This window comes from Lepidochelys kempii, chromosome 7 (genome assembly GCF_965140285.1).
Source record: "Lepidochelys kempii isolate rLepKem1 chromosome 7, rLepKem1.hap1, whole genome shotgun sequence".
Classification (NCBI taxonomy): Eukaryota; Metazoa; Chordata; order Testudines; family Cheloniidae; genus Lepidochelys; species Lepidochelys kempii.
In genome coordinates, this window is record NC_136386.1 from 44,979,990 (window position 1) to 45,007,573 (window position 27,584).

A 27,584-nucleotide genomic window follows, 5' to 3' on the forward strand; every position below is an offset into this window, starting at 1 on the left:
ATGGTCTGACCCCCAACCCAGCCGGAGCAGGGCCGAGCCACGTGGTGCGGCTCGCAGGCTGGCTTAAAAATGGCCCGTGGGCCATAGTTTGCCCACCCCGATCCAGTCTGACCTGCTGTATAACACAGACTGGAGAATTTATTCAAAATAATCCCTAGAGCAGAGCTCTTAAAAAAACAGCCAGTCTTGATTTTAAAATTGCCAGTGATGGCAAATCCACATCAACCCTTGGCAAATTGCTCTAAAGGTTAATTACTCTCAATGTTAAAAAGAAAAGGAGGACTTCTGGCACCTTAGAGACTAACAAATTGATTTGAGCATAAGCTTTCATGAGCTACAGCTCACTTCATCGGATGCATGCTTAAATCAATTTGTTGGTCTCTAAGGTGCCACAAGTCCTCCTTTTATTTTTGCACATACAGACTAACACAGCTGAAACCTGTCATCGGTCAACGTTCAGTCATTGAATCATGTTATGCCTTTCTCTGCTAGACTGACGAGCCCATTATCAAGTAATTGATAGGTAACTAAATTGAGTTCCTTGAGTCTATCATTATAAAGCATATTTTCTAATCCTTTAACAGAGATGCCAAGGGTTGGCTGTCCTTAAGAGTGAGATTTACAGCCCCAAAGAGTGTGATTCAATGACAAAAAGCGAGACTTTCCAGATGGAGTGTTAGGTCATTGCTCAGGAGCGGTGCTAGGAGAGGGTTGTGGGGGGCTATAGCCACCCCAAAATTTGCCTTATCCCCCCTGTAGCAGCTGCCACTCTCCAGCCACCCAGCTCTGAAGGCGGAGTGTAGAGAGTGGCGGCTCTTGGCTGGGCACCTAGCTCCAGCAGCAACACAGAAGTAAGCCTTCTTACAGAGGGCAGAGGGCTGGGGGGCCCAAGAGCAGCCCCATCCCATGTTCCCACCCACTGGAACATGCCGCTCAGGCCAGGTGGAGGGTCCGGGATTCCCAACAGCAGCCTGTACTGACCCGCTTCAGCCCAGGCTCCTGGGCCTCACCCTCCATGGTTGCTGCTCCCTGAGGCCTCTGTCAGCCTTGGAGCTGGGTTCCTGCCTAAGCAGCTCTTACCAGCTATGACCAGCCAGTGCCCCGCTCTGTCCAGCTCAGCTCTGGCTTCCAGCCCCTGGCCTGGCCAGGCCAGGGCCACAGATGAGGACAGTGCCAATGGAGGGATGGGGCCTCATGCCTAGGGAAGGTGCAGCCCTCCCAGTTTTCTGTCTGGTCACCTCAGCCAGTTAATAACCCCTAGTTTAGGCACACAGTCAGTGGACAAAACGAGAAATATTCAAAAATAAACTGTTTTTATATAAACTTAATAAAAAAGAAAAAACTGCTTTATCAATACAACAATATGTTTATTTTGCATATCACTTTGTCCTAGTAATCATCCATTTGAAAAACACTTTATAAGTACAAATACTATTTGGTTTGGGTAACATTGCTCATGTTACATTTACAACAAACTAAAATGATCAGATTCCAAAATAAATAAATGCAAAATAAATTCATTAAAATTAAATAATTAAAATAAACCACAAGCAAACAATACATTTAATAAATATAAAAATACATAAAATAATCAAATTAAATTTAATTAATTTGAAGTTAACAAACCATAGATAAAGGATTCAGATTCCACATTTCTTTTAATATTTAATTTGGTTTCACGTTTTATTTGTGTGCTTTGTTATATCGCCATGAGACCCCCTTTGCTGTTTTTATAACTTCTTTTGGTGGCTTAAACTTGTACCATGGCTGAGGATTTGCCAGCTTCGCTTGGATAATAGAGACCAGTGGCCCTTCTAGTCCAAGGTTTGGTTTGAATGGTGTCTTATTCTTTCGAACAAGACTGAACGCTCTCTCTTCTCCTGCATTTGAGTGGGATAAAACTAAGACAAGCCTGGCAACTGTGAACAGTAATGGGAACTTGAGAAGACCTAATTTAAAAAAAGAAGTCTTGCCTGCTACTGGGACAATGAAGGGCCATGGATTTGTCCAGTATGGTTTAAATTTTGAACTGGATTTTGCAGAACCTGTAATCTTTCAATCAAGTCCTGCTCATTTTTTGGGCAAACTCATTTTTTTGAGCATCAAGTATTCACACACACAACCATACCTCACTGCCGGATAGCCTCGTCTCTTGGGCCTATAGTCTTCATGGTTACCACAGTACACAAGCTTTGAAAGTGGTTGCCAAGCTCCAAGCCCTATGCCTGAGGCCCCAGGTGTATTGTTGTCTCTTTCAGCCCTTGAGTAAAAGTATTTTAAATCTTTGTATATTTACTCAAAATGAGTGAGATAAGTTTAGGAATATGTGTGAGAGTGAGATAGCATGCTAACAAGTGAGTCTCACATCCAGTGAGTGAGACTTGTCATGTCTGCCTTTAATCATTCTTCTGGCTCTTCTCTGAACCCTCTCCAAGTTACCAACATCCTTCTTGAATTGTGGGCACCAGAACTGGACACAGTATTCCAGCAGCGGTTGCACCAGTACCAAATCACCTCTCTACTCCTACTTGAGATTCACCTTGTAAAAGGGTTGAATTAGGCCAGGGGGTCCAATCAACCAATTAAGCAGCAAGCAGGGAAGAGATTTAGGCTAATTGGGAGCAGGCTCAGCTGGACAGGAATAGGAGGGGCCTGTATAAAGCCCAGGAGCTGGGGGCTGCTGGGAAGTAGGTGGCAGTCACTCTTTAGAAGGAGTGTTTAGGTTTGTAGAGGATAGGTCATGGCTACTTTCTGTAGAGGTGTGTTGGGAGGCTTGTGAACCCAGAGCAAGAGAAGCGGCTTAGGGGAAAAGTAGCAAAGAATAGGAGTGTAGATCTTGGCTGCTGCTTAAAGGGCCCCTGAGCTGGAATCTAGAGAAAAGAGTGGGCATAGGTTCTCCTACCAGCCTCCTGGAATGTGGCACCAACCAGGTAGAGAACAGTGGACTACCTGGTTATGACATTCTATACCTTGGGGGAGCATGTTATAACCCCCATATTCCTCATTTTCATATAATTGTGATCATATGTAAAAAGTATGCCTTGTAAGGTATCATGGGGAAGGTTATGATCTGCTGAAAGTAATTTCTCTATCCATATATGTAGTTATGAGAATTGTGTAGTATGGTTGTCACTAAAACATGCTGTAAGTTGGGGGACTCAGCCAGATGTTAGCTACCCAGAGGCAACAGCAAGGAAAGTAACCAATGCCTGGGTGGGGTGTCAAACAATCCATCAACAGCCATTGTCCAGTCTAGGAACTACAATGCAATGACTCACTTGCATGAGGCCACACCAGGGAAATTGTTCAACCTTGCTTGACTTGAGGGGTGGGAAAAGCCAAGAGGGAAGAAAGGACATGGTAAAAGGTGGAGACATTTGCCCTGTGCGCGTGCGCTCTCTCTCACCGACATCTACAGACACCACACCAAGCGACTGAAGCACTGATCAAAGGGGAGAGCCTGGCTGAAGAGCAACCAGCCAGCCTGTGGTGAGAAGCATCTAAGTTTGTATGGGCACTGAAAGTGTTAAGATCAGCTTAGAATGTGTTTTGCTTTTATTTCATTTAACCAAATCTGACTTGTTATGCTTTGACTTATAATCACTTAATCTATCATTATAGTTAATAAATTTGTTTGTTTACTCTACCTGAAGCAGTGTGTTTGGTTTGAAGTGTGTCAGAGGCTCCCCTTGGGATAACAAGCCTGATATATATCAATTTCTTTGTTAAATTGACGAACTTATATAAGCTTGCAGCGCCCAGCGGGCATATCTGGACGCTGCAAGAGGGAGGTTCCTAGGTTCGTGTCTGGGACCGGAGATATTGGCTAGTGTCCCCCCACGCAAGGAGAAACATGTGGTGACCTGGCCACAGGGCCAAGTCATGAAGAGGGAGCCCCCTGGGGGGCAGATAGTGAGAGAACAGTGGGAGAGACACCATGGGAGAAGGGCACAATGCCTGGCCAGAGCTAATCCCCAGGATGGCCAGGAGGAGGTGCCACCAGTGGTGAGTGGACCCTGTGACACACCTGTTTATGCATCCAAGGATTGCATTAGTCCTTTTAGTCACAGCATTGCACTGGGAGTCCATGTTTAGCTGATTCTCCACCACAACCCCCAAATTTTTTTGAGTCACTGCATGCTGGGATAGAGTCCACTATCCTGAAAGGATGGCCATTTATTGTACCTAGAACAGGGGTTCTCAAACTGCATTGCACTGTGACCCCCTTCTGACAACAAAAATTACTACTCATCCCCAGGAGTGGAGGCTGAAGACTGAGCCTGCCCAAGCCCTGCTGCCCTGGCTGTGGGGGACAAAATAAAGTCTGAGCCCTGCTGCCCCAGGCAGGGAGGCTAAGGCCAAAGTCAAAGCCCAAGGGCTTCAGCCCCAGGCAGAGGCCCTGTAACCTGAGCTTAGGCTTAGGCCCTGGGCAGTGGGGCTCAGGCTTCAGCCCCGGCAAGTCTAATGCTAGCCCTGGTGACCCCATTAAAACAAGGTCCCGACCCACAGTTTGAGAACCACTGTCCTAGATGTATACATTTATATTCAGCCATATTAAACCACGTATTTGCTTGCGCTATGCTTACCAAGAGATTCAGCTGGCTCTGTATCAGTGACCTGTCCTCTTCATTATTTAATCACTCCCCCCAACTTTTGTGTTTCTGCAAACATTATCAGTTAATTTATATTTTCTTCCAGGTCATAATGTGTTAAGTAAAAACGTTAAATAGCGTAGTGCCAAGAACCAATCCTTGCAGGACCCTATTTGAAACACACCCACTCAATGATAATTCCAATTTACATTTTGAGACCTCTCAGTTAACCAGCTTCTAATCTATTTAATGTGTACCATTATATTTTATATCATTTTCATTTTATTGAAACGTCATGCTGTACCAAGCCAAATGGCTTACAGAGGTCTATTACATCAATGCTATTACCTTTATGAACCAAACTTGTAATCTTGTCAAAAAATAAAAAGTTTTAAACAGGCTCTACTTTCCGTAAACTCATGTTTATTGGCATTAATTATATTTCCTTCCTTTATTTCTTAGTTAATTGAGTCCTCTAGCAGCCACTCCATTATCTTGCCTGAGATTGATAGGTCTATAATTACCCAGGTCACCCTGTTTACCCTTTTTAAATATTAGCAAAACATTTGCTTTCTTCCAGTCTTCTGGAACTTCCCCAGTGTTTGAAGTCTAATTGAAAATCAACATTAGCAGTCCAACAAGCTCCTCAGTGTTCTTTAAAACTCTTGAATGAAAGTTAGCTGGACTTGCTCATTTCAAAAAAATTTAACTTTAGTAACTGCTGTTTAATATCCCCATGAGATAGAATAGAAAGAATGTCATCATCAGATGACATGACAATGTTTTTTCCCCAAATACAGAACAGAAATATTTATTAAACACTTCTGCCTTGTCTGTTGTTGTTAAGTCTATCATTTCCATCTAGTAACAGACCAATATATTAAGAAACCTCCTTGTTGTCCTTAACTTTGCTGGCTGTAGAGTTTGCTTGTGTCCTTTTGCCTCCCTTATCAATTTTCTACAATTCCTATTGTCTCTGCAATCCTGGTAGATAGTCTAGTGTATAACAGCAAGGGACTCTCAGGGCCTCTTCAAGTAGTATTCATCCCCACTTTTTTTGCAATCTCAGAAGGATTATTATTGGTATGAGTGGGGATGTCCATGAGAATGTGGCTTGTCCAGAAACTGGGCTGCCAGAGCACAAGTTCCAACCACAGAAGCCCTGGCTTCTATACTCCTTGATCATGCATCCTTGTGATCTGCAATGTGGGTTGTCTCACCCCAGTTTGCTCTCCCCAGAGAGGAGCGTTCAGCAGAAACTCTGCAAGCCCGATTTTGTCGATCTCAACCTGTTGATATTTTTTCTCATGGAGGGGGAGTGTTTCTGCTCAAGTATTCAGTGTCTAGTACTGTGCTTGGAACATGCTGATTCAGCATGCATTGGGTATATGTGCTCAGCAATTTTTCCTGAAAAATGAAAAGAAAAAAAGACTAAAAATCATGCCAGATTTCATGTAAATACTTTAATTACATCTGAATGCTTAAAACTTGAGTTAAATTACACCTTAACACATCTACTAAATTATATGTATATGTCCAGTACCCTGTAAGGAGGTGCTATTACACTAAAAGAATGCTAAAGCCCAGCCAATAGTGGAAATATTCTTTTAGTCTTGTTATCTGTATTACATTGATTCAACGGCCCCCAGCACAGGACAGAGCCCCCTTATATAAGAGAACTGTTTGAATCTGAGTGGAATTCTGTCCATTTATTATATAATATAGGTCTTACCCCTAATACATGACAAGGTATGGGTTTCGTTCTGGATACACAGCAAGTGCATCACTCAGCAACTGCCTGAGAAATGCAAGGAAGGGGTTCACAGCGCTTTGCAAAGCATATTGTTGCTTTTAGGAAATACTTCCTGTTACCGTTTTGTGTATTGAATCAAAGAATTACAAAAATTCACGTCAGTGATAAGGAGTCTTGAAAAATGTTCCCCTAAAAAGAAAAAAGCCAATGTTGTTTAGTTTTCAAATAGTTCAGAAGCCCTAAGGCCTGCCAAGCCCCAGTGGGCCTTACAGCAACAGCTGAAATCTACAAGGGAGAAATCTGACAACTCGGTTGCTGGCAGCCATTTCTGAGCCAATAGAAAGAGATGATGGTTCTCCCAAAGCAGAGTAAAGTGTGTGATGTGTTTGGTTCAGATTCTCATCTGGGGTAAAATCAGTGTAGCTGCATTGAAGCCTCCAGGGCTCAGAACCTCAAAGGTATTAGCACCTAACTCCCATTAAATTAGGCACCTAAATACGTTTATGGATCTGGGCCATTGACAATGTCCACCAAACCCAGCGGAGATAGGCTGTATTACACCAGCTGAGGATCAAGCTTATTTCCATACACCTCACCCTGTTGTAAGCAATCCTTTTGGAGTGGGAACACTAATGGCAGCCTGTAGCTAAGGTGCTGGGATGCCTTTTCGTAGATTCCAGTTTTCTTCTGGCTATGAGCTGAGGGCCATTTTCCCAAAGGCAGCTACAGACTCCAGGATCAAACAGGTTCCAAGAATCCTCAAGCTTTTAACAGGGAGGGGAAGTTTAAAAAAAATAAACCTCCCAAAAGGCTCAGTCCTGCAAAGTCTTATGCAGGTGAGTAGTCAGTGAATACTCTGCTGGGTAAGGACAAGTTGCATGAGAAGGGGTTGCAGGATCGGGCCCATAAGCAGGAAAGGTATGTGCACGTATGAAAGGGGGAAATTTGTCAGAAAATGATTTGAGGGCGGGTACGCTGACCAGCAAGTCCTGACTTGTGCAGTTCGATGAATACCCAAACTACTGGACACTCTGACAGCCAGTCACCTGCCTCTTTGCATAATGCCCACTTTCTAAATATAGGTATGCATTCAGATTTTGGCTGCCAATTTAAAGAGAGCTCTTTACTTTGAGAGTCATGGAGTTGGCTCTCTCTGCACTGGAACACCTGGGCAGAAGGCAGTTCTGTTTGACAAATGCATGTGCTGAAGGAAAATCAATAGATAATCAGTGCATCAACTGTGATGGACACATGCATGTGCTGCATACATCAGGTCTCAAACTTATTGGTGGGACAGCTGGATCTCTTGACTATATCTATATAGATCCATAGGTACAGACCCATCACCTGGTCTTACAATTGTCTTATGATCTGGCTCTGCTGGGGGACATGGGTGAAGGGAAACTTACAGACAGCCTGTTTTTACACTTTCCTACTATCATTGCTTAGGTCCTGCTACTTGCTTTTGATGTTCTCCCTGCAGTGCCTGGCCATATTGCGCTTCCTCTTGGTGACTGCCAGAAAGCTCTGCTTATTACAGTGCCAGCTCCCTACTGCAGTGTGCTACGTTGGCCAGATGCAGTGGGGGCCTGGCAGGCACCATTACACCACTCTTGCCCAGGAGCTTCCTCTTCAGCACTCGCCCTATCAGTTAATGGCACAGCTGAGAGAGAAGTGCACCAGTCATAAAGGTGAACCAAAAGGATTTGTTTTTACCTACCAAGACCCAAGTTCAAGATTTTGCATTTCTTCTGCATTGCTGGCTGATGTGACAGACATAAAGCAGAGCGTTTTCTTATACGCTGTACACTGCTTTAGATGGGGTCATCTATTTCAGCAAGAGAAGCAAAGAACCCTGAATCCAGGTTCTGGCAGGTAAATAAGTAAGGATCACACTTTTGACTATTATGTACTGAAATTTATTTGTCCTATATTTTCTCACTCTCTCTCTCTCACACACACAGACTTCCTCAAAGTGTTGTTCTTCCCTTAGAAAACTTTGCTCTGTAAGAACCATCTTCCTTGGCCAAAGCACAGGAGTGGATGGGACTACATCCAATCCCATTTATTTATTATTAATATATTAATTCTACCACTGTGGTATCCGGTCACCAATCACTGCCACTCCTAGCTAAGCCAGAGGGAGCTCTACAGAGGGAGATGAGAGGTCCCAGCTTCTATGAGCTGAATGGCTTGTCCTTACATTCTTATTACATCACTGATCTGGGACATTCAACCATTTCCTCTCTTTAGATTTATGTAATCAATTTATTTTTCCAAAGCTCTTTGGTTCACCTTTAAAACTAGTGAAACTCCAGTGCTACCAAAACCCAATGGAAGACCACAAGGAATCTTTGAGTGCTACCCCGTGAGTGTGTTTATGAACAATCCAGGCAGCACAAGAGGCAAGACAGATGAGCTTGCCTTTGGGATAATATCATGTGCACTGCCGAGGAGACAGACACAGCTGCACTGCCTTCCAGCTCAAGGGGGCTTAAGTTGCCTCCAGGCACCCGCTAAAGCTCCGTGGAAACCATTAGATTACACTGCAGGACTCCAACCATGAGATGTTATGGTATAAAACCACTGGGAAAGCCCTTCAAAACAAGTGCTCCCACCCCTGCCACGATCCCATGACTTGGTAGGGTCCTGTGTTCTGACCGATTTAGCTTCAAGACAGTTTATCTTCATCCCTGCACAGCTTGGTAAAACAGCACTAACCAGGATCGCTCCTGAAATCTGAGCATGGCAGCTCAGGGCCCTTTGGTAGCGACGCACGCACCAAAAGTTGCTGCAGCCAGCCACCACCAAGCATTTGCTGCCTGAAGTGTGTAAATGCCCAGAACTGCTCCTCAGTCACAGCACAAACTGATGGGGTGGTCGGTAAGCTCGGTATCCTCATCCATGCTTGTGGTATGTAACTGGTTGGCTCCGTCCTCCCCGATCTCAGCGTGATCCAAAGCAGGGGCAGGTGTCGTTCACGCATTGATAGCGTTAGCGACGTCTGTGAACACAAGGCGGCTGGGTCTCTGGACGGTTCCCTGGCTCATCAGGAGGATCTGCAAAAATGAAGCAATGAGAGATGAGACAAGGCAAGGATCTGCAGAGATATTTGCAAACCCACATGTCTCTTCATAAACTTACACACTGTGTCTTACCTACATTCACAGGCCTGCGCAGCACATTTCATTAGGATGTGCACCCAGGGAATTTTTTTAAAAGGCAAACATTTATTGAATTACTCAGTCATAAAGGACATTATTTTTATTCATCAAACAAACTAAAACTAAAACTTACCTTAATTTTTTTAAATTAACAACTAAACTTTACTTAAAATATGAGGCACAAAATACCAAAGTTTTGCTGTAGTGATAACCAGGCGTATACAAAGATAGTAAATTTTCATGATCTTTATCTTTAACCAGATAATGAGCTAACCCAAACCGACCAAAACAGATTAAGGTTTCTTCATCTTCCTGTCCTAGAGAGTGAGACTTCGCTCACCAGGTGTTATGGACTTAAATTCCTCAATCACATCGTTGTAATTAACTGACAAAACCAATTCTTGTTCAATGTACAAAATCATGAGTGAGTCGAGGCGCTGTTGGGACACTGTACTTCTTAGATTGTTTTTTACATGTGCTAGTTTCGAAAAGGCTCTTTCACATGAACAGCTTGTCTGCTCCTTTTCTTAACTTAACAATGAACCAATCCATATTTTAAAATTAAAAGGGGGTGTCATACGATTGAATTAAAACGTAAAGCCACAGGCTTGTTAGGCTATTTCAGCAGAGTACATGTGACAAAGCTTACAAACACTGTAGACACTGCGCTGGGCATGCCTGACGCAGCCGTTTATATAGGTCAGGGGTCTGCAACCTTTTAGAAGTGGTGTGCCGAGTCTCCATTTATTCACTTTAAGGTTTTGCGTGCCAATAATACATTTTAGCGTTTTTTAGAAGGTCTCTCTCTATAAGTCTATATATTACCTAACTAAACTATTGTTGTATGTAAACAACATTTTCAAAATGTTTAAGAAGCTTAATTTAAAATTAAATTAAAATGCTGATCTTACGCCGCTGGCCCGCTCAGCCCATTGCCGGCCTGGGGTTCCGTTCACCTAGGCCGGCAGCCAGAACCCCAGACTGGCAGTGGGCTGAGCGGGGCTGGTGGCCGGGACCCCAGACTGGCAGTGAGCTGAGCGGCTCAGCCCACTGCCGCTTAGCCCCCTGTCGGTCTGGGGTTCCGTCTGCTGGCTCCTGCCAGCCAGGGTCCCGGCTGCCAGTCCCACTCAGCCCACTGCCGGTCTGGAGTCCCAGCCCCGTCTGCATAGAGTAGGTACCTACCTTCTCCCTGGTTCTAGCCCATTCTCTTCCTCTCTCTGCACTGAGATGAGGGTGGGAGTGTGCTGAGAATAGGGCTGGGGGTGAAGAAGCAGGCTGGGGATTGGTGTGCAGGGTCTGGCCAGGAGCTAGAATGAGGGATGGGGCTCAGGGTTGTGGCAGGAGGTTTGGGTGTGGAGCGCTTACCTGGGCAGCTCCCACTTGGTACGAGGGGTGCAGGTGGGAATGTGTGTGTGTGTGTGTGCAGGAGCTCCCGTTTAGTGCTCAGGGTGGGAGTGGGGGTGCAAGAGTCAGGGCATGGGGAGGCCTGGGTATGTGTGGGGGGTGCAGGAGTCAGGGCAGGGGGGGCTAGGGGTGTGTGAGGGGGTGCAGGGGTCAGGGCAGAGGGCTGGGGGTGTGGGCGGGGGTCATAGGGGTGCTCCCAGCCCCCTGCCGTGAGCGGTTCACAGCAGCGGGCTGGAGGGGATATCCCCTGACTCCACCCCCTTCCCCAAGGTCCCCGGAGCAGAGAGCGAACTGTGGCTCTGCTTTTCCCTCTCCCCCTCCCTGCCAAGGGCCATCAGCTGATCTGCGGTAGGGAGGGAGAGGGGGAAGGGCAGGAACCCAGCATGCTGGGGGAAGAGGCGGGGGAGGGGGAAGCTTGCCTGCCGTGCAAGGAGAGGGCGGGGGGGCGGAAAAGAGCGGGCCGGGGCGGGCCGGATTTTTGGTGGCACGCTGCTGTCTGCCCGTGTCCGGCAGACGGCAGCCTGCCATTAAAAACTGGCTCGTCTACCATAGGTTGCCGACCCCTGATCGAGATCAAAGAATTTTCTAGACTAGTGGTCGGAGGGGAGGGGAGGGCCAATGGTAGTGCGGCGCCGCAGCCGTGGGGACGCACGCTGGAGCGACTGTGGGCTTTCCATGCCGAGCGCATCATGCGGTTACATTAAAAGGCAAAGCCCCGTCTTCTTCTTTTTTTGTGTGGAGACATTAGGGCAGGAGCGGGCAAACTTTTTGGCCCGAGGGCCACATCGAGGTTCAAAAATTGTATGAAGGGCCAGGTAGGGAAGGCTGTGCCTCCCCAAACAGCCTGGCCCCTATCCACGCCCCCGCCTCCTGACAGACCCCCGGAACTCCCACACTCCAACCCCCCGTTCCCCGTCCCCTGACCGCCGGAGCCTCTGCCCCAGCCAGCCCCTGACTGTCCCCAGGACTCCCGGCCCCCTTACCGTGCCGCTTAGCTCCACCTCTCCCCGGCGCCTCAGCGTGCCGCGTCCGGGAGCGGCCCTGGACAGCGCTGCAGCGGCGGGACCTGCGCTCGCAGCCCCGCCCCTCACCACACGGCTCCGAGCGGCGGGAGCTCAGGCCCCGCTGCAGCCGCGCTGTCCAGGGCCGCTCCCGGACGCGGCGCGCTGAGGTGCCGGGGGAAGATGGGGAGCCTCCCTGGCCGGGAGCTCGGGGTGGGCCGGGCAGGACGAGCTTACCCAGCCCTGCATTAGGGTGTGCCTGGGTACACCCTGTACGCACGCCTATGCCTACATTCATCACCAGGATTAGTCTGATTAGAAAACACTGGGCTTAACAAATATGTGACCCAAATATATATTAGGCCAGATATTGAAGTCAATGGAGACAAGCCAATTTACACCATCAGACAATGGGGATCATTAGATGTAGTTTATCCAGGCTGCATGGATAAACAACATGTAACACTTTCTTTCTCCCTGCATCATTTGGATGGCTTATCTCTTTATCAATATTTGTATGTACAAGGCAGTCACTTCCAAACTGTTGCAGCCCTATGGCTCTTGCACCTTGGAACCTATGAAACCTGCCACATGCTATACAGTGGCTCCATTTTGGATGTTCTCTCTTACTCTTTCGAACCTTTACAATTGCCATTTATCATCAGAGGCAGCTGTGAGGCAGCAGGCCCCAGGCAGATCTGAGGAGTCCAGCAGCACAGTCCTGTCCTAATCAGTTGCCTTTGGCATTGCTACTGTGCCATTGTTTCCCTCCCTCACCCACTTCATTATCTGAATGAGCTCTTCCTTATGCATCCTATATTTCTTCCTAGTCGCATTTTAGTCAGAATCCCTACTTTATATATTATTCCTCTACTTTTCAAAAATCAACATGTTAAACACACAACCCTCTGCCACCAACAATCCCTCCAAAACATACACACAAGCAGTGATACAAGGGGTAAGTGATCCCAGAAGAACCGGTCACCTAAAATGCAGTAACCCAACTCCCTGCTCTATCCTGTCTAGTAGAGTTGGGTTTGAAGAAACAGCCCACATTTTGGGGCAGGCAACTGGAATCTAAATCCAGATTTGGGTCCAAATTTGGCCACTGGCCTTTATTCTGACAATGGAACTATCAAAACCCCTTATCCAAAAGCCCTGTGAATTTCAGGGCAGTCAGCCTGCAGATCAAAGTTTTGTAGTTTGTGCCCATGTCAAGCGCAGCAGTGTGTATTCTCAGGGACGCTTTGTTAGTTCTCAAAAAGAAAAGGAGTACTTGTGGCACCTTAGAGACTAACCAGTTTATTTGAGCATAAGCTTTCGTGAGCTACAGCTCACCTCATCGGATGCATACTGTTAGTTCTGGAAGCAGAATTTTAAGATGGTGACTCTGTGAAGGAGAAGATACAGAAGCAAAAGCTGCCATTGTTTACTTGCTACCTCAGGTGTCTCTACCTGCCCACATGACAGTTTGCTACTACATTTTTACATGTGTGCTTAGGCAATAGGGGAGGTTCCTTTGGGGAAAAAGGCTTTACAGTTACAACTTCTACGTATTTTTCCTCTCCCACACTCACCTCCATTAATCTGCTGCCAATTAGTTAAGTATATAAAGTGAAGTATGTGTGTGAAAACAAGAGCACTTTCCACCCCTAAGGAAAAGCTCCATAGGAAATGGAAAGGAATACGTGGGCTGGTTGGTACAGCTGAAAAGAAATCTAAAGAAGGGGAGCTGTTTACAGAGGGGCTGCACCCTCACATCACTTGCTCCAAGACATACCTGTTCCAGCTATCCCTGATGCCTCTGCATTTCATAAGAACTTTTTCCCCCAACAATGAAAACAAAGAAGATTGTGAAACTGGCTGAGAGTGGTAAGCAGCTCCTTTCCCTGCTCCTCCCACAACCTGGTGCCCTGGGCAAATTGGCACAGAGCTAACATGTTGGCTGAGATACTGCAAAGACTATACCAATAGCAATTGAAAACCACTAGTGGAGACCCTCTTCTCAAATCACTCTAGTGTAGCAAATCGGCAGCATTGTGGGACTTTGCAGTTGTCATTATGGTGCATGCCGTGGCCATTCAGAGGTCTGCAGCAGCTGTCAAACCTAGAGCCTGGGCGCTTCTGCTGCAAAAGCCCGTCCCACTTGAGCTAAAGCAGAAACTCGCCTCCCGGTCTTTCTTCTAAAGCCTTGTATGCAGTAGCACTCAAGTAACCTGCTTAGCCAAGTCTATGCATACTTCACCATCACTCCTCTACTTGGAAATGCAATGTGTGCTAACTGCAATGATTGGAAACTCACAGGAGGCTGCACCCCTACCCTCCACAGCAAGGCCCTTGCTGAGACACACTTCTCCACAGCTGCCTTATGGGCCAGCCAGAGGGTTAGATTCCTTCATGCAGATGAGAAATTGGTTACTCCCTTTGATGGGGCTTAACCCCCACCAGCTGCAAAGCAAGAGACAGAACTGCAACTAGGCATGCTCTGCACCTGGAGGGGAGACTTACTAATTGCCTCCTGACCAGAGGAGGCAGAGCTGGTCTGTGGAGCTCAGTTTGGGAGAGATTGCTGAGGTGGCAGATACTGGTGGAGAGGTGCTCTGGGACAGGGTTTAATAGGCAGGAAACAATGGTGAAAGAACTCTAGGCTAGAGGGGCAGGTTAGGTTCCTACAAGGGAACCTCTGAGGCAGAGGAAAATAAGGGAACTACACTGAAGCCTGAGGGGGCAGAAGCACTATTAGTGTGAAGATTGATTTGGACTTTTATTTAGATGGTTAGTTTGTGCTCCTGCGGAGGGGGTTTAGACTCTATCTAGTTTGGCTAGATGACCAACCTGCAGAACCACAGAGAGGGAGTCAGGGGAAGATGTGGCCTGAGATGCAGCCCCAGGGAGAGCCCAGAAGGAGGAATGCTAGAGACCAGGACCCCATGCAATGCTATCACTAGAGAGGAAGGGGTGCTCATGAGGTGAAGATGCCCTTCTCCATGGCCTGTGCAAGGGCTGCACACTTGGCCATGCATGTGCTGGGCTCTGTTTGTCAGCTCCCACTACCAGCACGTACCGGCTCCAACTCCATTTGATGCTCTGCTAGGCCCTTGCAGCATGTTGAGAGATTAGCTATAGGAAACCTATCCCCTAATTGCTGAAACCCTCCCTTCCCCTTCTTCTAGTTTGCCAAATTTTGCATTTTCCCTCCCACCATCTCTCTGTAATGACAACCCTGTGACCTTCCCCTTTCCCTGTTCCCTTCCAAGCTGCTCTGGCCTTCTACCCCAGCCTGTACCACATGGTTAATGAAGACCCCAGAGGCTCTGTGTGGCTTATGCCACACACGGCGTTCATTACAAGACTAACTCCAATGCATTTGCCAGGCTCAGTAATAACAGGCCTGCACATCTCTGAGTGGGTTGGGTAGAAAGAAGCGTGATGTGACTGTGGAAGGCAACTACTACCTTGCTCTGGGTGGCCTGGGAAGATGCAGCATCTCTCCCATGCTCCAGCAGCTCTTGTTCCAGCTCGTCCTGTTCTTCTGTGGGGTCGAAATTGTACATGGGCATGAGCTGGTGCCGCAGCTTCTCTAACCTGCCAAAGGAAAGAAGAGCAAAGTGCAGCATCGAAACCTGTGGCTGAGGAAAGAGGGAGAGTGAAATAGACTGGTTAGTCTTCCCTCCCCACTCTGTTGCTGGGCAGCTGCTGAAACTTGTGTATGGATCTGTGTGTAGGGGTATATTTTATATTTTAGGGTGCTTCTTGCTGTTAAGAGAGGATTTGGCTGTAACTCACTAAGTGTCATGTCCCCGTCCAGGGGCAAGAATAAGATCCAACTGCTGCTACCAGCTAACCAGGTTGTTTTGTTAGACAAAGTGGAAGAGGCCGGTACTGAATGTGCACGGTTCAGTTACTCCCAGTAACCTGTGGCTGCACAGCAGGGGCTCATGTGGGGATTTAAACTGACCTAGAATCTCAGGATAAGCTTTATGTGGCAGGGGGAAGCACGTACCACGCTGGCTCAGTGTGCTGTACACACACACACCCCCGCCTCCCAACCACAGTGGCTAGTCCACATGTTGGATAAAAACCTCCTACTGCTGGCAGAATTACATCTTCAGCTCAAGTGGTAGAGGCCTGTGTCTGGTTCTGAGTTCAGTCTCTGCCAACAACCTGGGAAGGAGGAAGGCGGGATTGGTACGTAAAATCTAAAAGGAGCTCTTGAGGGAGCTCATGGACACACAAATACTTTGTAGTTCTGTGTGGCTTACCTGCTCTCACACTAACAATGTAGCCTGACCCCACAAAGAGTCTCCCTTCATGCTGGCCTAGACAAAGCAGTGATGAGAGGGACTGCTGACCCCATCACACAGGCATACTTGTGTGTAGCTGTCAAAGCCCCGGCATATGCTGTGGGTGTCACTTTGTGGGGAGGCAGGGATTCCTGAACTGTTCACCACCACAAATATCCCTTTTGGCCCAGGCTCAGATGATGTTCTCCACATGACCCTTGCCTGCTTCTGGCTGGGTTCTGCCCACTAAACCATCAGTATGTTTACAGGCTAAATGTTTCAGCACTGCCATTAGCTGCTTCTGTTTCTCTCAAGTCCCTGCTTTGGGAACCAGCTTGTAAGTTTTCTGGCTAGTAGCAATGTATCCTGCAGGCTGTGTGTAGCCTAGCATTGCCCACTGCAGTCACTAAGTGAGGCACCGTCCATGGCACAGAAATTCACCAGTGTCTGTGTCCATTTGGAAATAGCAGGAGAACCAAGGAGAGATGTCTTTCCCTGCTTGCCATCCTTCTCCTGATTTTCAGCAGCAAGCTTAATGGGTGGGTGAGGGGGAGACCACTAAATCTTGAGCTAGGAAACTTAGTGTCTTGCAAAACTGGATCCAGGGGAAATGTGGAGTCCATCATTCCGCCAAGTAGCACTGCCATAAACAGAGGAAAGCAGGGGGAAAGGTAGGCCCACAGCCCTTGCCAAGCTAAGCCGAAGCTTTGGAGAACTGGGGTCTGGCACATGTAGCCTTGCCAGGCAAACTTCATTACATAAGGCAGCTGGAGCAGAGGAGCCCTGCCTGTAAGCGTAGCATTTGAGATTGGCTGAAATGTGACAGACTCCACCGCTGATAGGACATGCCTGTTATATGGATAACCGCTTCTTTGTACAAACACAGAACCTTCCCCCTCTCTTTATCCCTCCCTATGTGAGATAAGTTAGGTGTTGTGTAGGAAACCTACCACACATTCAGAGGACTTTTGGCTTCCCAAATGGCAAGGAGCTGGCTTTGAAAAGGAAATCTACAACCGGAGGGGGGGGAGAAAGGGAGGGAACTCTGCATTGCCATCTGACTCCCTTCCCCTGGCCTCTCTGTCTGCTAGAGATTACCTGGTCTTTGCCTTAGCTTTGATGCATTAAGATTCCCCAAAAGCAGACTGCACTTACCTCTTCCTCTTCCTGATATAGAGAACCTAGAGGAGAAAGAGAAACATCATTAAAACAGTTCTAGTGAGGAGAGGAGCAGGAGATTGTGCCTATCTTTAAAAAGGGGAACAAGGAGGACCTGGGGAATTACAGACCAGTCCTGGAAAAATACTGGATCAAATTACTAAACAATCAATTTGTAAGCACATAGAGGATAATAGGGTTACAAGGAATAGCCAACATGGATTTGTCAAGAACAAACTACACCAAGCCAAACTAATTTCCTTCTTTTAACAGGGTTACTGGCCAAGCAGATGGGTGAAATAGTAGATGTGGTATATTTCAATTTAGTAAGGCTTTTGACACACTCCCAGGTGATAGTCTCATAAGCAGACTAGGGAATTTGGGTCTAGATGAAATTACTCTCAGGTGGGTTTATAACAGGTTGAAAGACTATACTCAGAGGAGTTATGGTTTGCTATCAAGCTGGGAAGGAGTACCTCGAGGGGCCTGCAGGGGTCTGTCCTGGGGCTGGTACTAAGCAGTATTTTCATTAATGACTTGGATAATGGAGTAGAGAGTGTGCTTATACAATCTGCAGGTGATACCAAGCTGAGAGGGGTTGCAAGCACTTTAGAGGACAGAATTAGAATTCAAAACAACCTTAACAAATTAGAGGATTGGTCTGAATTGAACAAGATGAACTTCCGTAAAGACAAGTGCAAAGTACTTCACTTAGGAAGAAAAAAATCAAATTCACAGCTACAAAATGGAGAATAACTGGCTAGGTGTTAACACTGCTGAAAAGGATCTGGGGGCTATAGTGGATCACAAATGGAATGAGTCAGCAATGAGAAGTAGTTGCAAAAAAGCTATCATCCTGTGGTGTATTAACAGGAGTGTTGTATGTAAAACATGGGAGGTAACTGTCTCACTCTATTAAGCATTGGTGAGGCCTCCGCTGGAGTATTGGGTCCAGTTCTGGGTGCCACACTTTAAGAAAAGATGTGGACAAACCGGAGAGAGTCCAGCCGAGAGCAACAAAAATAATGAAAGGTTTAGAAAACCTGACCAATGAGGAAAAGTTAAAAAAAACTACAAAAAACTGGGCATGTTTAGTCATGAGAAAAGAAAACTGGGGAGGACCTGATAAGTCTTCAAATATGTTAAGGATTGTTATAAAGAGGACGGTGATCAACTATTCTCCATGTTAACTGAAGGTGCGACAAGAAGTAATGGGCTTAATCTGCAGCAAGAGAGATTGGTTAGATATTAGGAAAAACTTTCTAACTATAACAGGTGTTAAGTTCTGGAATAGGTTTCCGAGGGAGGTTGTGGAATCCCCATCACTAGAGGTTTTAAAGAGAAGGTTGGAACAACACCTGACAGGGATGGTCTAGGTCAGGGGTTCTCAACCAGGGGTACATGTACCCATGGGGGAACGCAGAGGTCTTCTGGGGGTACGTCAACTCACCTAGATATCTGCCTAGTTTTACAAAAGCCTACGTAAAAAGCACCAGTGAAATCAGTAGAAGCAAAAAGTTCATACAGTGACTTGTTTATACTGTTCTATATACTATACACTGAAATTAATTGTAATATTTATATTCCAATTGATTTATTTTATAATTATATGGTAAAAATGAGAAAGTAGCAATTTTTCAGCAGTAAGGTGCTGTGACAATTTTGTATTTTTATATCTGATTTTGTAAGCAAGTAGTTTTTGAGGTGAAATTAGGGATACAAAAAACAAATCAGACTCCTGAAAGGGAAGGGGTACAGTAGTCTGGAAAGGTCGAGAGCCACTGGTCTAGGTTGACTTGCTTTTGTCTTTGAAAACTTTATTGAAAGTCTGCAAGAAAATTCTGCAGCAGCAAGTTCCACAAATTAACTTGTTGCAGTTTGTAAGGGAAACTGACCCTAGGAACTGATTTTTGTTGTTAACACCCATCTTCTTCTGAAAGGTAAACTAGCTTATTCTACTAGAGAAGGACCCCAGCCCTTTGCGCTGCCTTCTTTATGAGCAACACGCATTTAGGACTAAGTGAGAAGAAAGGTTTAGAAAGCCACTACCTATAGTGGAGATGGAAGGGCTGGCTCTGTGGAGCAGCTCGGGGAATTTGTTCAATATCCCACGGGAAGAGTGTGACGGACTCCACACCACACATCATTAGACATGCCAGTTGTTATTTGGATAACAGATTCTTTGTACAATCACAGAACCTTCCTTTTTTCTTTAACTCTCCGTATGAGAGATGGGTTAGGTGTTATGTAGGAAACCTACCACACATTCAGAAGTCTTTTTACTTCCAAATTGCCAAGGGATCTACTCAGGAGCTGGCTTTGAAAGGAAACATGACAATGGGGGAAGAAGGGGAGGGGAGATCATTCCCCTCTTAATATTTCACTGCTTAACAGTGCATCACCTCATGTAATCTGAAGTGCTGACCTACTTCTGCTGTGTCCGTATCACAGGAAGCTAGACAGCCCCCGCCCCCGCCCAACTCCACCTCAGTCAAGGGAGACAGAACTTTCTGCAGGGGCAGAGACTGTGGAATGAACTTCCCCAGGAACTAAGAGCCATCACAAACCTCACTATCTGCTCCAAGTGCAAGGCACATTTCTCTGACCTTGTCTCTTCTAACACACTTTTAGTAATAGGTATATTTTTATTAAAAAAAGACACCCTACCAGACCAAGACTTTCCACTGCACATGCATGTTCCTCTGGGGGGAGGATGAGAGCATAAACAACAGATGGATAGTCATATGGCTTAATGCACTACTGGAAGGTGATTAGATGCCACAGTGATAAGCACGGTATAAAAACCTACATAGGACAGAGTAGAGTAGCTCACGAAAGCTCATGCTCAAATAAATTGGTTAGTCTCTAAGGTGCCACAAGTCCTCCTTTTCTTTTCGCGAATACAGACTAACACGGCTGTTACTCTGTAACCCAGATTTACAACTCAGAGCAGAATCTGCCCCATTTTCTTTTAAATAAACTCAAAGTTATTTTAAAAAATGCTCATACCACATATGGGAACTGGTTCCTGGCATCCTCAAAACTACTGGGCACCCTGCCTGGACTGAAGTCCTGGGAGATCCCAGAAGCACTGATCATTGTGCTGCGATTTGGGTTCCTACTGGGAGCCTACACATACCTCCCAGACTTGGCTCTTTCTGAGCACTGGATAAAGACAGTTAAAAGTTGTGGATCTCCAACACTTTCGGTGCCCAAAACTTTTGTATGGTTCTCCGGTGTGGTGGCTCTTTCTTGGTTCAATCAAGTTACTGGGACTAAAACTCATGTTGATAAATCACACCCACCCTCCCTACTTTAGAAAGAAAAGTATTTAGAATGCTGGATGGAGTGGGTCTCTCTTACCATTGCTACAGCCAACCCAATCATAGTAATGATTCCAAATGAGAGAAGCATTGTGCTCAGGCTGGGCCCACTGCTGACCACATCTGGGATTTTGGTGCTGTTAAAGCTGGTGGTTTCAGGGCTTACGGTAGCAGTTTCTGGTAGAGCCCTGTCCATGGTTGACCCTGGGTCTGGCACAGAGGTGGCAGTGGTGCTGCGGTACAAATCGTGTACAGAGGGCATGATATAACTCATCCTGGACAAGAGCCCCACGTCCTCCCTTACTGAACTGTCTCTACCCACTCGGGACGCTTCGATTTCTGCTACAAAGTCATAGGGTCTCTCCTTATGTCAAGGGCGCTCCTGTGAGCACTGTTGTGCAACATCGTCCTTGTTGGCCCTTCTTTGAGGGAATCCTGTTGCTTCTCCCTGTGTTTGAGAGAGACAAGCAGAAGCTTTATGAGTCACAGATGCACAAGGTGACAGTCCTAAAGATACATGATCAACATTTTCTGAAATGGCAACTGATTCTGAGTATGAGATAGATTAGATATAATTGTGGGGGATAGGGGAGGCTTAGAGAGTATTTTTGGGTGCTCAACCTGAGATGGAAAGTGGCTGACTTTTCAGAGATGCTGAGTGCCTCCAACTCCAGTTGAAGTTAGTGGGATCTGTGGGTGATCAGCACCTCTAAAAATTGGTTAGTCTCTAAGGTGCCACAAGTCCTCCTTTTCTTTTTGCGAATACAGACTAACACGGCTGTTACTCTGAAACCTATCTAAAAATCAGACTACTGATTTACATGCCTAATTTCAGACACACCCAGATTTGCATAGGTGCTGACTTTTGTTTTTGCTGGTGGGTACTTTTGAGGAGGTGTATGTGACTGCCAGTTTTGGGGGGGAGGCTATTTTCAGCATATTCATATACTTATTTCATATTCTAGTTATTGAATGCATCTATATTGGTATCTTTACTATTTTAATAACGATTAAATGGCTATGAACTACATAATTACATTTTCATAAATTAAAGTATATTAAAATAATTGCAATCACCTACAAGCTGTCTTCACTAACCTCCAGGAGTGAAAATAGGGCACTACCCTCCAGTACACAGTACCAGCAAGAGATTTTTAGCGGGTACAGGATACCAGAAAGACTTGGAACTAGCTCCCCCCTCTGCTTAAAGGAGCAGAACGTGGCTAGGGAGGGCATTCAATCTTTAAATGGCATTAACAGCACAATACATATGCTAACAAACTTAAGCAAAGGCTTTGTTTAAGTTTGTTGGTTGGTCAGGAGTCCTCAAGAGGGGAGGGGTGGGAGGGACGGAAGGTGTTTAAACAGTGTTTTTTATTTTGTTTTCCCCATTGGTCTGAATTATCCATGACATCCATATTACATCACATAAAGTCCAAATCATTAGAGGAATTCCTCTGCTTGCACTGACCAGAGGATGTGTGGATTCTGATGTCAGCCCAATTCTGCAGCCTTACAGGAATCAGGTGTTGTCCCCAGTGTACACAGAATTCTTCTTTGCAGCCAAACTAGTCTAACATGCATTTTGTTAACTAGAAGTGGAACAGCAAAACAATGAAAACAAATGCCTCATTTTTCAGCTTTGTGGGTGAGAGAACTATAAGTGAAGATTATAATGGCAGACACTGACCGCCTTAAACCAGCTACCTCAGGAATCTGCCAAGAATTTTGCTGAAAATATGTTCCTCATCTTAGCAACAGAGCTAAGACTTATCACACATCTGCCCACCTTTATTTGAATGAAATTCCTTCTGATCTGACAGCTCAGGCATTGTCAGCTTCATCCAGAACAATTTACAAACTTGGAATTTAATCCTGTAACCCTTAATCATTTGATCAATCCCACTGAACACAATGGGACTATTTGCATGACTATTGACCACTTTTGTGGAATGGTAAGAGTTTTAGGAGTCTGCTCCTATAAAGGAAGTTGAATCCCCGATTGAAATGCCATATTTGGGTACAATACCATAAAGCAGTTTAGTATACAGTTCTACTTAAAATTTATCTTTTAATAAGTCATACATATGCTGAAAGAGCTCCTCACCCAACTCCCATATTCCATACAAACAGACTGAAATACTACATATTTGGGGGGAAAGTGAGTAGTTAAGCATGTTGATGATTGTATATACAAAGTGGAGTGTCAGAGGGGATGGGGAGAGCGTGGGGGTCCCGGACTGAGGGCAGGGAGGAGTCACATGGAGGGTCACGTGGGGAGGTCACATGCCCCCCTGTGTCTCTCCCATGAGTGTAGTACCAGCAAGAAATTATTTCTACTTGCACCATTGCTAACCTCCCAGTTTAAAGACATTATGTCTCACTGTAGCTTTCAAGATGAAACTGCCAGCAATCTTATTTGCATCTAGTTCCCTGGTATTGCCTTGATGCACATTAAGGCCAGCTACATTATTCAGTTGACTATCCCATTGATGACTGGAGATGATTTTTAAATCTTCTCAAGCTGGAGAATGAGTTCAGGGTAATCCAGGCATAGTGAAAAAGATTCTTATAAATTTGTAGTACTCTGGAAACATAGTGCTTCTAGAGTACTGCAAATGACTCCAAGCTCTCTTTCTTGATGGGTAACAGCTAATTTAGACACCATCATTTTGTGTGTAGTTGGGATTATATTTTGCCATGTGCATTACTTTGCATTTAACATTGAATTTCATCTGCCATTTTGTTGCCAAATCACCCAGTTTTGAGAGATCCCTTCCTAACTCTTAAGTCCAAAGCAGACTGCAATCTTGAGTAATTTTGTATCACATTCCACACTCAAGATTTGGCTCCTGGGTGCTGAGCACCCACTATTTTTTTCAATGGGTGCTTCAGCCCCAGAGCACCCACAGAGTCAGCGCCTATGCAGGTTTGACAATTTTAGTTTTAATATCTCTATGCTTAGTTCCCCATCTGTATGGCAGGGCACTGATATTTACCGAAAGGCTTTGGATGTCTGGATAAAAAGGACAAGGAATTATTAGGATGTACATTATTACTATGGCTGGACCTATCACCCAAGAGAAGTATATTCAATATCAACCACCATCTCTAACAAGTGGTATTTGGTCATTGCAGCCTCATGGGATGTGGGTTTTCAGAGTGAGACCTTGAGGTTTCCTCCTTTCCTCCAGGTTTCCACCCTGTAGGTGGATGGCCCCTCAGCCTCCTATGTAGTCCTCTGTGGCACAGCCTGACTCCCACAGGCCCCTTGCCGCTCTGGTTATCATCTTTCCGCAGAGAGAGAGAGAGAGAGGCCATCCATTGAGCAGACTTCCATCCTACCCCTCCTCCTACTCCTCTATTCCAGGACTGCCATGTTGTCTGCTCTTTCATCCACTACTCTCAGGAATGTTCATTGCATCTTGTTGAGAAAATTCACCTTGACATCTTTCCCCATTATGTGTGGGGCAGGAGAGGGACTGCCCTGGGGTTACTATTTGCTCACTATCTGTCCTTAGGTACAGTATAACAGGATCTCACTTAGAAGGTGGTGGCTGGCTCCACAGCGTCTCCCAGACCAATCAATTATCCAACTTTTGTGAGCCTTTGCAGAGTGGGGTTTGGGCAGATGCCATCCCTAGTCCATTTCAAGGACTAGAGGAGACAACTGAATTCTGCAGAGTTGCCTGTCACAGCAAGGTGCTGGGGTCTGAGCAGAGAGGGTTTCAGGGATTTAGCTTCATGGACAGTCACTTCCCCCAGCACTGGGAAGTGTCCCTTCAGACTTTTCCAATGAGCCAAGCCTTCCCAGCCTGAACCATTTTGGGGCCTTGAGAGATTCTCTTGAGCAGAGGCTGGGACATGTCTCTCCTGGAGGAGAGACTGTTACTCAACATTGCATTTCTATCAGGATTATCCATGACTGCTGAATTTCAAACCTGTCCCTGAAGACAAGTCTGCCTGCTGTATGAGAGCGTGTCACAAGGGCAATGGGACCAGCCCTGCCTATGTCATAATTAGCTACCTCCCAGCTGAAGAAGAGAGGATTAACTGGGGTCAAATGACAATCTTATGAATACAAGGGCTACTAAGGGCAGATAATGCAGTTTAGAGGAGGAACCATAGGGAAAAGGTTGGGTGCCCATGGAAGGGCCTGAAGTAGGGGCTAGAAGAAGCAAGGGAGCCAGGGCTTCATTGCAGAGAGATTTAAAAAGAGCCCAGAAGGGACTGGGAACTGAGCCCAGAGGACAGACTGGAGAGGAGTCCAAGAGGAGCAGAAGAACTTTTTGTTTGTATAGACTCTTGTTACCCAGGTTAAGTTTTGGCTAGTGACTTGGATGGAGGGCTAAGCCACATCACTAACTCCACCCTATGTGGGGAAGGCTGAGGGGACCTTCAGAGGAGGAAATTGAGGCATGGAACATCTGCAGAGCTCTCCTTTCACTCTTGGTTTCATTCAGTCTTGGGTGGGATATGACATACTAGAATAAGGGGAATGGGTGGGGGAAATTCATTGCCTGCCTGTATTAACCCCAATGTCCTGGCCAAATTCCAGCTCCATCACTTCTATTCTCCCTATATAAAATAGCCTGAACCCCCTGCATTTCCAATTAAAGTTACTCTTCACCCCCTCTTCTAAAAATATCTTTTTACAGTACTGCTGTTACAGGATGCCCCCAAATTCCACCCCAGAAGTAGCTGCATGTCCTTGCTGGGTGATGCATATTCACACAGCAATATGCTTTCATTGTTTAGGGCCAGGCTGATGCTACTGCTTCTCACATCAGCTTTCAGTCCCAGTGGCCTGCTCTGGATTCATCCCCTTCCCACTTACTTTCAGTGTAACAAGCTGGTGCATGCTCCCTCCTCCCTAACCGCCTGAACAAAACCGTGACATCAGCACTTACTTAATTCCTCCCAGATGAGGAATCGAGTCCCCTTCTGGTTCCAGTCGTCCGTCTCAGACTGGAAGAGTAGCCCAGGCCAAGCCTCCCGAGCCGGCAGGCAGGGGGAGTACCCACAGCCCACACAGAAACAGTAGCCGCTGGCCTTGTCCCCGGAGAGCTGCTGTCTGTCTGTCTAACCTCGTCGTCTCATACCACAACTGGGACAAGAGCAGAAGTGCAAAACGTTGGGTGATGTGTGTGTGAGTGCGTGCACGCTAGGGGATAGGAACAAATTGCCCTCTCATACAGAAAGCTGCTTCCAATGGACAGCAGAGAGCGACCTGAGCAGACGGATAATTCTTGGTTTGGTGGAGACAGGGCTGACGAGCCGCCTTGGGCAGTGGAACTCAGATTGCTTGTACCGGAGATAGAGGACCCGCGGCTGCTGTTAGTGCGCTGCTTGCCATTGTATTTTCCAAGATGCCAGGAGCTGCCCACCCCTCCTCCCCTTTCTCTGATCTCCTGCTTTGATCTCCTTTTTGCCGGGGATTGGCAGGGCGAGGACGGGGTTCTGGCTCAGGGTTGGCCAGCCTGTTTGTCACTCATGAGCTTTTGCTGCTGCAGAGAGATTGAGGTTAAACAGTGGGAAACTGGGATTTGTAGCACCATGCACTCTCAGCCTGGAAGGATGCCACATGCCATTGCCCCCACAGAATTGGCGGGGGCTGGGAGATTTTAGCTCCTGTATAACCTTTAGGATTGTGTTTCGCTTTGCAGTGCTGCCATCGGGCTTGGTTATACGGAATTCCAGCCTTGCCCAAGTCTTCCCAGGGGAAATCCACCAAGAGGGCATTTGTCCCCACCCATAACCACTGTGCCTTTTACCCAGTGCAATTGCCTCCGGTCCCTGTCAGTGATGGTCATGACACTTGGTACTTTGCTCTCTTGTCTTGCCAGGGTGCTGGAACAATTTTTATAGTGGGGGTGTTGAAATCAGAAACCACATATTTTGTTATTACTCCATCAAGCGAGGGGGTGCTAGCCCTAGTTCCAGCACCCCTGCGTCTTCCATCTTGTTTCTGAGGATCTCAAAGCGGGCGCTCTCTCTCTCTCTCTCTCTATATATATATTAACTGAAGTATAACTTTAACTGGCCCCTCCAATCCAATCTTGTAGTTTCAGCCTCTGTCTGTGGGAAAAAGAAAAGGAGTACTTGTGGCACCTTAGAGACTAACAAATTTATTTGAGCATAAAGCTTTCCTGAGCTACAGCTCACTCACGAAAGCTTATGCTCAAATAAATTTGTTAGTCTCTAAGGTGCCACAAGTACTCCTTTTCTTTTCTTTTCTTTCTTTTTTTTTCTTTCTTTTTGCTAATACAGACTAACACGGCTGCTACTCTGAAACCTTTCTGTGGGAAGGAATTTGGAAGATAGAGGCAGTGGAAATCAAGCTCCTTTACACTGGGGTCAGTCAGGATCAGCTTTATGACATTTCACCAGCAGAAAATCAACCTGCTCTAAGTGGAAGCAGCATCGGCATCAGATGCACACTGCTCACCTGTCTATTTAGAAAACATCCCCGGACATCGGCAATACCAGGAGGGAGAAGCTGGAGTGTCTTTGAAAAGCGAAGTCAGGAAAGTAACTGAAATACTTCTCAGTAAATACAATCCAGTCATACAGTCCCTCAGTAAATACAATCCATCCTAAATTCTCAATTACTGAGGGACAATCTAAACTTATTACTATATTTGCTTTCCACAAGCTAACCTTTAGTATAACCTTTTATGAGTGATGTACCTGAATATCTGGATGCTAATATCTAAACTTTTTTGTTAAATTTATTAACCTGAATTTGGGATGTTGCAGATTGTGTACTATATATATTTTATGACCTTTAAACCTAACTTTGTACTTTTGAAACAATTCAAGCATTACACCCAGATGTATAGTCACTCTTTCCTTAACCTGTGTATTTGATAATTTTAACATTAGCTTTAATAAAACAATTTAAAT

The 27,584-nt window shown here is 46.0% G+C and overlaps 1 protein-coding gene across 5 annotated transcripts; it reads right to left on the bottom strand.

Moving 5' to 3' along the window:
* Nucleotides 1-4,998: 4,998 nt before the first annotated feature.
* Nucleotides 4,999-26,078, bottom strand: C7H3orf18 (chromosome 7 C3orf18 homolog). Of its 5 annotated transcripts, none has more exons than XR_012159882.2 (6): nucleotides 25,589-26,078; nucleotides 20,719-21,126; nucleotides 17,353-17,378; nucleotides 15,370-15,499; nucleotides 9,128-9,404; nucleotides 4,999-5,999 (listed from the first exon to the last, which is right to left on the bottom strand). XR_012159882.2 is itself a non-coding variant. In XM_073352476.2 (6 exons), the coding sequence occupies exons 3-6, from the start codon at nucleotides 20,950-20,952 to the stop codon at nucleotides 9,324-9,326; spliced, it is 471 nt and encodes a 156-aa protein (XP_073208577.1). In that variant the 5' UTR covers nucleotides 20,953-21,126; nucleotides 22,150-22,270; nucleotides 25,589-26,078; the 3' UTR covers nucleotides 6,041-9,323. The 5 variants fall into 5 exon arrangements, 3 of the variants coding, with proteins under 3 accessions (XP_073208577.1, XP_073208576.1, XP_073208578.1); XR_012159881.2 differs by having other exon boundaries at nucleotides 9,067-9,404; XM_073352476.2 differs by lacking the exon at nucleotides 4,999-5,999 and adding an exon at nucleotides 22,150-22,270 and having other exon boundaries at nucleotides 6,041-9,404.
* Nucleotides 26,079-27,584: the final 1,506 nt, after the last annotated feature.